At 31.3% G+C, this 11,868-nt stretch overlaps 1 protein-coding gene across 1 annotated transcript; it reads left to right on the top strand.

Annotated features, from left to right (window-relative positions):
• The first annotated feature begins 4,346 nt into the window (after window positions 1-4,346).
• Window positions 4,347-11,259, top strand: LOC133196884 (multiple epidermal growth factor-like domains protein 10). The gene is made up of 8 exons (XM_061332731.1): window positions 4,347-4,352; window positions 4,613-4,862; window positions 5,688-5,936; window positions 6,086-6,223; window positions 9,693-9,827; window positions 10,278-10,418; window positions 10,952-11,092; window positions 11,249-11,259. Exons 1-8 carry the CDS (start codon window positions 4,347-4,349, stop codon window positions 11,257-11,259), a joined length of 1,071 nt encoding a protein of 356 aa, XP_061188715.1.
• Window positions 11,260-11,868: the final 609 nt, after the last annotated feature.

Below are 11,868 nucleotides of genomic sequence, written 5' to 3'. Positions count from 1 at the left end.
TCATTTGATGTTGTTTACCAGACCCAGGAAGTAAGACAGTTATCGATCATTATCAAATTCATACACCTTAGGAAAAAATCATTGTGCAATTCATTTATTCATTCTTTTTAAACAAAAATGTTAATCTCAGATTTGCTTCTTTTCTGAATTAAGTGATATAAATGAGGACGCGTGCAGGAAACCAAAGTACATGTAATTCCAATCGAAGCTAATGACATGTTTAAAGTTCTTTGTACTTTTTATCTAAAAGTTCAGGTATAACATACACCACGCGAGCGATATTTGGCTTTTTTCCTAATGCAAGGCAATGACTGGCATTTATGTTTGAAATGAATTAATTCAATCAAAATTTATTTTATACATCGTAACAAAGTTCTAAAATAGATAGTCTATTATAAATTACTCCCCCTCCCAATTAACTAAACAAAACAAAAACAAACCTTTGTTAGGTTTCCGGTGGATTATACAGTAAATGCAATCATACGCATTAAATTTAAAAAAAGGTACATTTGTAGTTAATAATGTATTTGAATAATAAGTGTGAAATGATTTCATTAAATATTTGTGTTGTTGACAGATTTAGAAAAAGAACATATCGTTTAGAGTCGCACTATCAAATTACATTAATATTTCATTCTTTGAAAGAAATAATACGGATTTTCCTGAAGTTTCGTGCACGAGTTTATCCCTAATTCGGTTTATGTGACTATATCTTTCAAAAGATAAGAATTATTAAAACATTAATATGACATCATCCTTTGTTCTTTTAATACTTTCTATTCCCTGAAAGGCCCAAAACAGTCCAATAAGTTACCTGTAACCGTCCAATAAGTTAAAAAATCTGTTCATTATTAAAAATAATGGACAGTATTTAATAACTTATTGGACGGCTACAGGTAAATTAATGGATTAAGAAAACACAACAACTACACAATTAAATATTTGAAGTAATGAATCCAACATGTTTCACAATGTAATGAAATATATATTCCAAGTCCAGAAACAAACATTGAAAATGATAAAATGTACATTCCAAATCACATGAATGTCAAAACTTAAATTTGAAGGAAATATCTCCGAATTCTATGTAACTTGCACCACGACACACGCAGGGATATCACTTCACTTTTTTTAATGCCTTACTGACAAGAATCAATTGCTACTTCCTTCTCACAAGAACTCCGAATAATTTTGCTCACTTTCTGCAGGACCACTGTTTTTTCTGTAATAGGAACGCAGGGGTATTTGGTCATTAGTCTTTGTTCGATTCGTTTCTGACTTCAGTGATGAAAAAATAAAAAAAATGTTGATTTCTTTATCACCCAACATCCTTAAGCATGAAAACATCAACATTTGGTACTGTTCAACATTCTCCCTGACAGTTAAAGAACACAGTCACTGCCCATTTAAATTTCTCTGTTTTCTGCGAAAAACCTTTTCTAAATCATCTAAATATTTTTGATTTAATTGCCAAAATCTTTCTATGTTCCCTTTGTTCTTCTGCATCCTTGAATAGCCTTGGACAAAAAGTTGAGACATATTTGAAAAAAAATGTCCACTTTGAGTTTAAAGTTCATTATCTTGACAATCCTAACCTCAAAATCCAGTATTAGCAGATTGCTCGTCATATCTCAATATGATTCGCATCAGAAATATGCTTTCTCCCTCGGAAGAAGACGTGCTTTCAACATTGACAATCACAAGAAAATGATTTTGGAATCTCATAGCATTGTGGTTAAATATTCTTAATTCGTTTATTTAAAATTAGCATTTACCTGTAACTGTCCATTAAATTAACAATTACAATGAATGTAAGTTTCTTTTGATTGTCAACAATCTTTACCTGAGACAGTCTAATAAGTAGATAATGCTTACTTAATACAATGGATAAGAAACAATTCTAAGAGAGTACATTATGAACACAATAGGGTAAATGTTTTAAGTAGGTTATAGGTCTCAAACTGTCCATTCTGTGAGAAGAAAGAACTATCACCGGGCCTAACGGCCCCCCAACAGTTCTTTCTTCTCAGAGAATGGACAGTTTTCGGCCTATAACCTTTACATAATTAATTTTTGTGAAGTTATATTGTGCAGAAAGAATTGTGGTGATTTTGAAATAGAACGGGTTAATTGTATTGATGCTGGAATCAAAAGAAGAAATGATCACTGATTATTAACAATGCAAATTATTTTTAAATGAAATGTGAAGATAAAGAACAGTGCTCATGCTCAAAAGTCCATTGGAACAATACAAATTGGGAGCAGAGCAAACATGGACCACTAAAACATCAGAGGAAGGATCACTTGCCATGAAGGAGTAAGCATTTTCTGCCGTGCACACTCGCCGCGTGTTCTTTTCATAATCGGCCGGTAAAGTATTATTATTTTTTGGAGAGAAAATTGGAAATGGAAGTATGGACCTTGCAATAACTCTCTAGTAATGGCAATTTACCTTGTCTTAAAACTAGAATACTACAGTTCGGAGACCTAATTCTTTGTATTTACTAGGGTTTAAACTGGAGTCGTTATTTATTAGTCTGTCTTTTGATGTCATTTCGAAGCCGTGTTATTTTCATAATGTTTCAGTAGAACTCTTCTATTGCAAAACGCTTCATTTTGAATTGAGAAAAATCCCAATGGACTTGCGTAAATTGAAAGTACAGCATTTGTCTATCTTATTTTAAATTAATACGATAGTAGTAGAAGGTTGAAAACTGAGTACAGAAATGATTATTTTTGTTTACATCTACGGAGTATATGCAGAAAATATGTCTTTAACTTTAGGTACGTTAAGGAATAGACTATAATGGACAAGGATTAAACGTTATGAAAAAGATAGTTTGGACTAAAGACTATTTTCTTCATAAGACTGGAAGTTACAGTAAAGAGCTACGTTAAGGTGGTATGGGATACCAGATGAAATTTTTCCTACATATTTATTTGCATTAATTTGTAGGATTTGAAATACCCCCACCTTTCAGTATTTTAAATTGTAATTTTAATAATTCTTTATGTTCACGGTAGCTCAGTCGGTAGAGCGCTCGCTCCGTGATCGGGAGGTCGTGAGTTCGAATCTCGGCCGCGACAGACCTAAGTCGATAAAAATAGGTAGCAACTGTTCCTTCGCCATGCGCTCGGCACTTTGGAGTGAAAGTTGCGGGTCTTTCGGATGAGACCTTAAAAACCGAGGCCCCGTGTCACGGCAGGCGTTGGCACGATAAAGATCCCTCACTGCTCAATGGCCCTGAGTGCCGAGTAAAGGTCAAAATTTGAAGCCCTTCACCGGTATATGGTGACGTCTCTATATGAGTGAAAAATTCTCGAATGGGACGTAAAACAATATACAATCAATCAATCAATCAATCAATAAATAATTTAATAAAAAAAAATACAAAAATGTTTTTTTTTCTTATATAATTTCTTTTTTTCAAAAGCTGATTACTATAGGTGAGAGGTACCTATTATAGTGTTGATATAAAAACAAAAAAGTGGAGAAAATAGTCTCATTATTTTTTTTTTATTTTCAACAACAACAACAACAACAACAACAACAAAAAGCATAGAAACTAGTAAAACTTCATTTCTTGAAACAGATGGATAAAATTCCATGGTAATCTATAGCTACAATAAGAATGTGCCTAAATATGTTAATAAAGTGAAATATAAAAAATGAAAAAAATATATATAAATGGAAAATATCATATGCATTTACAAATTTTTGAATTAAAAGATCATAATGGAAGAGTTGCTCTTTATTTTCCACGGGTTGAAATACCCGGGTGCTTTTCAAATTACGAGCAATTTTTCAGACTTTCAAAAAAATTCGCACTTTTGTGCAGTCAGATTTTTACTGAACTGTTCTGAAAATAATGCACGAACAATTGCTATCCAATATATTTCTCATTCAGAGAATTTGCAATCAAAGTTCGAAAAGTTTTAGGGCTATATGAGATCAAACAGTTACTTCTTGAATGAAATAATAAAGAACACCAGTTCTAGTAATAATTAATCATAATTATCCAAGCCTCACCGCACACGAGGTGGTGTACTATTAGTAAAACTATGGAAATATATGTATATCTTTTACTTAAAAATATTCAAGAGCAGGATGTTTAAACTATCTTTTTAAGGTTCTTTTTTTACTTGTCCATAGTACAAATGTTAGTACAATATTAGAAATTTCAGACATGTAAATTTTTGTCTATTTTAAATAAAATGCTAACTTGTGAAAACTTGCATGAAAATGGCTTCAGATAATTATTCTAAATGGTGTATATACAAATATTGACCTGATGATAAGCGCTCAAGCAAATCAAAACAAGACTTGACAGGAAGTACGTCATGACATGGAGGTATCCCATACTACCTTAATTACAACAGGAATTGACATCAAGTACATCTGAACTGATATTTTATACTTTAATCTGATAAAGAAATACTTGAATAAGAAAATAAAAATTACCGTGCTGTGATCTAAAAACATCAATATTTCAGTTTTTAAATAACAAATTAAAGGATTCTACAGTTTTAAGGCGAATCTTGCTAAAATATTTCAACCATGGTGTATACCTGAATTGTTTTGAAACGTTAAAAATTTAATGCACTTTCGAAGAGTTTGCATGTGATTCGAATTCAACCACTGAATGGGGATTTCCTTTTTGCAGACGATATATCGGCAAATAAACCAACAAAACAATCAGGTAATCAAATAACTGATGTTTCTCAGAATGCTGTAGACAGATCTATATCAACATGTTCCTCCACTGATGTCTCCGAGACAACATGGTGGTATGTGGATCTTCAAAAAGTCAAAAGTATTTATGACGTAGAGATTTACTTCAGGCTTTATGATACCAGTCTTGGTAAGTAATAAAAAAATTGCCGCATAAAATGAAAATAAAATACCTCTTAATTCACCCATTTCCTTTTCTTTTATGGAAAACAAAAGAAACTAAATCTTTTGAAAGTCATCCTAACATATTAAGCATCCTGTCTGTTTACTTATATTTAAGAGTTCTCTTTCAAGGACGAGGAGAAAAAAGAAAAAATAAGAAATAGATTGGCCTTTTGAAAGGAGTTTTAATTTCTGTATTTGAAGACAATCTACTTTAAGATCTAAGTTACTGTAAAGGTCGAGATAAATTATGCATCAATGTTGATTTCCCATTGGACGTTAAATTCAAATCACTCTAATGAAACTGAAAAAAGTATATAGGGCTTAGCTTAAAACTTAATTGATTTTTTGCATACAATGGCTACTTTTGAAACAGAAACTTTATAAATCAGAAAAGATTTTCAAATTATCTCACTTTCAGAATGGTTATAATGACGCAAAAGGTATTGTTGCTATGCAGGAATAGCATGGTAGAAAGGCTTCGAAGAGGGTTTGCTTATATACAATATACGCCTCTTAATGATTGTAATCATATCATTTTAAAATTTTGAACAAAAATAGTTTTGTGTAGGTATTTCTTGCTCTACCTTAAGGGAAAATTAGACTTGTTTGAAAAAAAAAATAAACTGCTGAAATAATGATCCTTTTATCTATATCGTTTCATTAAACTTATAGGTAAAACCACATTATTCTTGTCTGAAGGATTATCTACTTACAATTTCTTTAACGTTACTGTAAACATTCTATGTGAGATGTGTAACCTTTTATATTTGTTTTCTTCATTAAATTCTAGAACAAAGACAGAGAGAGCGTATGTATGGATACAAACTCTACATCTCTAACAGTACAGATTTCAGTCTTTTACAAGAGGCTTACTTGTGTTACAATCATACAGGGCCGGATTTACCCGACCTTAACGTTACAGGTGTATGTGCTACGTTTGGTCGATATGTAATTTTCTACAACGAAAGGGTTCCTGGTGTGACGTATCCTGGAAATCAACTATATACATACACACAGCTCTGTGAAGTTATTGTACACGGTTAGTAGTTTTTTTCCTTTTACAGATCACTTTAATTGATTGCACTGGAAATAAACACATACCATTTATCAAACTCATTAACAATTAAAATTAAATATACAGCTAAGAGACGAAATATTTTGAAAGAGACTAATATATATGTTTCAAAGGTTGTGAAAGGGACGATGCTTATGGAAATTTCTGTAATGAAACATGTCCTACAAATTGCCAAGAGAGAAGGTGTTACATAACTAATGGTACTTGTTCTGGATGTATTGACGGCTGGATTGGGGAAAAGTGTTTTGATGGTAAAATATTACTTACACCTCAGATGTTTTTTTGGCAACGAGAATTCCCTCCGTTTTCCGCCGTTGCCATCTTGTCTATCTTACTAAACAAACTCTAGAGATAATTATACATAGTGACGTCACCAGAAATGTGGGGCGTTCATTTTGACCGAATTTCCGAAAAGCGATTTTTTTTGTCTATAGTTACTGTAGCATTTACAACGTTTACGACCAATTGTGTATTTTGACGTCAGTAACGAATACTTATGTGCAATGACTGTAAATCTATCACTGGCAAAAATATAACAGGTCAATTTTAGAGTCCATGCACACTAAAGTTTTGGAATATTGATTCATGTGATGTACTTGGATTCCTTATAAAGCTATTGAAGATAAATAATTTGTACTACTCCAAAGATTTTTTGTGTGTGTTTTGATAACTAATTGATTCATTTCTGCAGGAATTTTACAAATTTAATTCCAGTCTACTTTTGAAAACGAATGATTTAAAATGTGAACAATTATTGGTTTATTTGTAATCAGTCCAGCAAATTAAAATGTTGGTGTTTTAGGGTTGGGTATTGGCTAAAGACTGCGATAAACTGCGATTTCTAACTGTATTGCGATATGTATTGCAATATCAAAATTCCCTTTACATGCAGAATGTACATAACTACGATAAATGACCAAGAAAAAAACTTGTTGATTGAATTCCAGATATGCATCAAAAGGCACCCATGAAACAATTTTTGCCTTACTGTTGACACAATCCAAACGTTTCTGACAAGAATATTTTATATTTTAATACTGAAATCCGAGTCCAGTATTTTGCCATTATATCGGTACTACAAAAACGTAATGTAATACTATATTTTTGTCACCGTACCTGAATATACTGGAATATCGGTATTATTCCCCAGCCCTATGATGTATAGTAACTTTAGGTACGGGACTTTTTCTTATATTTCACATTCTATAAGACATTCAAGGATCAATACCGGTTATTTTAACAAGGAAGGTGTCGGAAATTAAAAAAAAAGTCATAGATTGGATGTTGAACTTCCCTATTGAGAATTTTTACTCATGAAGAAACGTCACCATCTTTAAGGAGGAGCAGGACCGATATTTTGTATATTACTAATTTAGAATGTCCTACATATCTTAAAGCAGTTCTTTCATAAGACTTCTCGACTTATTTAAGAGATATTGCCTTCACAAATTTTGCTCCGTACCGTGTTGTATGAAGTTAAGGTTTACGATCCCAACACCGAGTCCATAGGGGGAAATTTTAAGTACAAATAAAGGATATGTATGAGAACAAGTATTACTTCAAATATTTTACAATATGAATTGAGTTTAACGTTCTTTAAGGAAGGTTTTTATTCCACACTGTATATAGATTGGATAATTTACGCACTTTTCGAGACAACTTTAATGACAAAAAACTCATTTGTAATCGTGATGAAAACGTTGTATGTTTATATTTTCCGATTACGGGGAAAACAACTATGATGTCAGACGAAAGCCTTAAAGCCTTTATATAAGATATAAATATATATAAAAAAATCTGCTAACATGCAAACAAAATTATGACTGTGTTTCTTCATTAAATACCTCAAAATAGGCTGACAATAATCTGTTTCATATAATAAAGTTGACCATGTAATCATGTGTACTTGATCTTGCTGCACTAACAGATATATGTCGTCACTGTCTTGTTCGACGCACAGTATAGGGAAAACAGAGGAATTGATCAATCTTCACAATTCTTAAATATTGATATGAATTTTAAAACTCTGAAATATTTTCATATTAGGTGATAAAGCGCAACAATTTGCGGAAAAAAAAACTGCACAACTACTGGCGATTTTAATAACGTTTTAGCATCTTTATTAATAGGCATTATTATGTTGTCAATTGTGTCATGTGACTTGTGTCCTGCATCCCCTTAAATTAAGTGCCACACATTTCGACCTATGTATGGTGCTTGAAGCTGAACACGACTCGTAAATTGCTATACACCATATTAGTTTTCCTCATAAAACAGCACTACGGTATAGATAGCCTTCTCATTCGTTATACCTGATTGCACAACTGGATCTCATATGGTCTGCTTTTATAGTATTTCTTGTCTAAGTGTTTACACTTTATTCCGTTGGATTAACGTGCATAAAGTGCTTATTTTTAATGAAATGCCCTGTGCAACTGATGTTACTGTTTCTCTTGATGTGGTATAGTTGCATACATTTGAAATAGTATCACAGCCGAGTTACAATGGCTATGTAAGACAAATCCACACATGTGAGATCTTCACAGCGAAATACTTCCATCGTGAAGAATTCAGGGGTTTATATAGGGGCTCAGGAATAAGAGGCTTTCGGAGAAAAATATAACAGACAAGGATAAATCTTTTCCTTTTACAAGTCGTGTTAAGCTTTAATCACGGCCAAAGTATTTAGGGTACTATATTGTACCAGCACCTTTTGGAACACGACACTTAACGAGGCGCGTGATTTTGCGCAACGTTTTAATTTCATGCAGTCATATTGCGACATTACATCTTTCCCAAATGTTGTGATTTTAATATAAAATTAACATTATCTGTAACACCTATGGGTCTGAATTTGTGCTTTTATGACAATAATTAGGAAAAAAAACGCTGAAATGGCTCTAACAACGTCACTGTTTTCCGATGCATGACGCTGAAGAATGACACATGACTCGCTTGTATATTCAAGACGTCCATGGATAATTTACTAAAAACTGTTGACAGAACATAAAAAGAAACATACTAGCAATCTAAACATTGCTAATTTTTTTTTTTTTTTTACCAAAATAATTCATCTGCGCCGATAATTCATCTGCACCGATATATATATATATATATATATATATATATATATATATATATATATATATATATATATATATATATATATATATATATATATATATATATATATATATATATATATACCGCAATGTGGCAATTTGAGAGGTAATGGGCATTGAAAAAATAACGTTGTAATAATTCCTACACCAACCTAGATGGTCAACATTTTTGAAATTCACAATTTGGTGACTTTTTACAAAAAATATTTAATGTACTTGGCTGAAAATGAAATCTCTATAGCAGAAATACCAAACATATGGGGGGAAATATGATAATTTGGCGCTTTTCCAATAAATTGCCATTGGGTCCAATGGTAAAATTTGACAACTTTTGAGATGGTCCCCTAAGAAATCGGGACGGTTAACATTCGATTTTTTTTTAATCTTTAAGCAATAATTGAGAAATTGAGGCAAATTAAAAGTAGTATAATTAAAATGCATAGACTGTTTTTTTTAATATGAAAAACAAAATCTAGACCCTCTTTATTGTGAAACATTTAAACATGTGAAATTCCAATTATAAATTTGCAGAGAGTTGTTTGAATATTTTCTGATAAAATGTTTAAAAGTAAATTTGTAAAATGAATGTCTCTTTAAGCTTGTCCATCTGGATACTATGGAGCTGAATGCAAGGGAACATGTTCAGACCGATGCAGAAATAATTCTTGTAATCACATGAGTGGTCATTGTGATGGATGTCGTTCAGGATGGACGGGATATGACTGTAATGAAAGTAAGATATACATGATAATGTAATACAAACAATGATGACGGCTAGCATTTTGAATTTTGAGCGGATATCAATATTGATTCTTTGTGCAAGATTGGAAATTCTCTGTTACTGAGGTATACAGGTAAATTTTTAATATCTACTTTAAAGGGAGGGGGTACATGTAAGTTCAATCTTATTTATTTACTTCAATTGACAAGATCAATTTCACATCATATTTTTTTTTTACATAAATTACCAAATCAGTAAAAGTTTGTTGTTTTGAGTAAAAATACTTTTTCTTGATAAACTCATACTCTTCAAGTAATTAACTGAAAAAGTTCAATTTTAAAAGCAGATTTTATATCACAAATATTTCATGTACCTGATTTATGTTTTTGTATTTTTTTTTAATTTGTGCAGTAATGTTGGAGAATATTTGGGAAAATATGAGAGAAATATTTTGTTTGACAGCATGCATATATGGAACATACGGAGAAAATTGTATAAAGAATTGTTCTGGAAACTGTGCAAAGCAGATAGATTGCAACAAAGAAAGCGGGGATTGCGATGACGGATGTGCCCCTGGTTATAAAGGCTCTAAATGTGAAAAAGGTAATAAACACATTTTGTTGATAGACATCATTTTCATAACCCAGGTGATTTTTTTCTAATGTTTTAAGGTATTATAGGAAAGTAAGATGATATAAAATTAAATCCTCGCTACAATTTGCATTCTGTGGCTTTTGGAAACAAGGTCATTGTATCTAAACAGTTCTGTCAACCAAGATGTTATAGCAGTTTTTGTTATGACAACTTTGTCATTTTACTATAAATAATTGTGTTAAAAAGATATCTTTGTGTTATATTGTACTTTGAGACTGGCAGATCACTACGATTACAAAAATTAAATTTACATAAGAAGAGTTTATATAGAATAGTTATTTAAAGCTGTATTATTTTCGCAATTATACTGTTTTTCAAAAAATCCTCAGATTGAATGATTTATTAACTTTTCTTCAAATAAAGAGGGTGGGAGAAAAAATACAACTGGCAGATAAACAGTTTTCTGTTATATACATGGCTTAACCGTATCTACTTTTAAAACATAATTTTCATATATATATGTATACATTTTTATTTTGCAGAATGTGATTTTGGTACATATGGTCCAAATTGTGTAAAACTGTGCAGTGGAAATTGCCTTGAAAATAAAACCTGTAATAAGGTTAATGGAGAATGTATAGATGGATGTAGAGTGGGTTATAAGGGATCTTTATGTAATGAAAGTAAGCACAGAAAGTAAAATTCTATCATGTTGTAAAAATTGCATTGTTCTCAAAGACAGATAAATAATTGCTTAACTTTCTCCATTATTAAAAGCATATATGTAACAGTCTACGAACTAGTCATAAATTGATATTAAGAATGGATTTTGCTTTTAGTGTCAGAATAGAGATAAACATTGATATCAGGGTTTTCACAGTTTGTGATAGAAGCATATTTATGTCATTTATACCCTGGTTCTTTTCTTCTATGTAAAAGGGGTTTATTTTGAACACATCAGAACATATTTTTCTAACATATTAAATAACATTGTTTCATATTTTAGAGAGAGAGAAAAAAACATCTTAGATCTTTAGTGTTAAATTTCATACAATGTACATTTTATCCTTTCTTTTATTTTTTTATGAAGCTTGCGAACTTGGTACATTTGGACAAAACTGTTCTGATGAATGCAGCAAGCACTGTATGAACAAATCTTGTAATTACGTAACTGGCTCCTGCTATAATGGTTGCATGCCGGGATGGAGGAATGACAATTGCAACAAAAGTAATTATTAAATAAAATTTACAGATTATACAAGAACAAATTTACATGTATTTTACATAAATCTATTTCTTCCATTCCTTTGTGTTATCTAGTAAGATTTTGCCTATATTTAAGTGTTGTTATATAACTTATAATTGAAAAATCATCAACGTATACTCAATTTTTACTGAAACATTTTTTTCGGATATTTCATTTTTAGAAAGAACAGCGTTAACAGAATTTATGCTTTCT

Source organism: Saccostrea echinata, unplaced genomic scaffold, assembly GCF_033153115.1.
Source record: "Saccostrea echinata isolate AGI-Se365-2 ecotype Australia unplaced genomic scaffold, CSIRO_AGI_Sech_v1 ptg000030l, whole genome shotgun sequence".
Classification (NCBI taxonomy): domain Eukaryota; kingdom Metazoa; phylum Mollusca; class Bivalvia; order Ostreida; family Ostreidae; genus Saccostrea; species Saccostrea echinata.
Note: the sequence above shows the minus strand (reverse complement) of the source record. Positions and strands in the feature narration are given on the sequence as shown.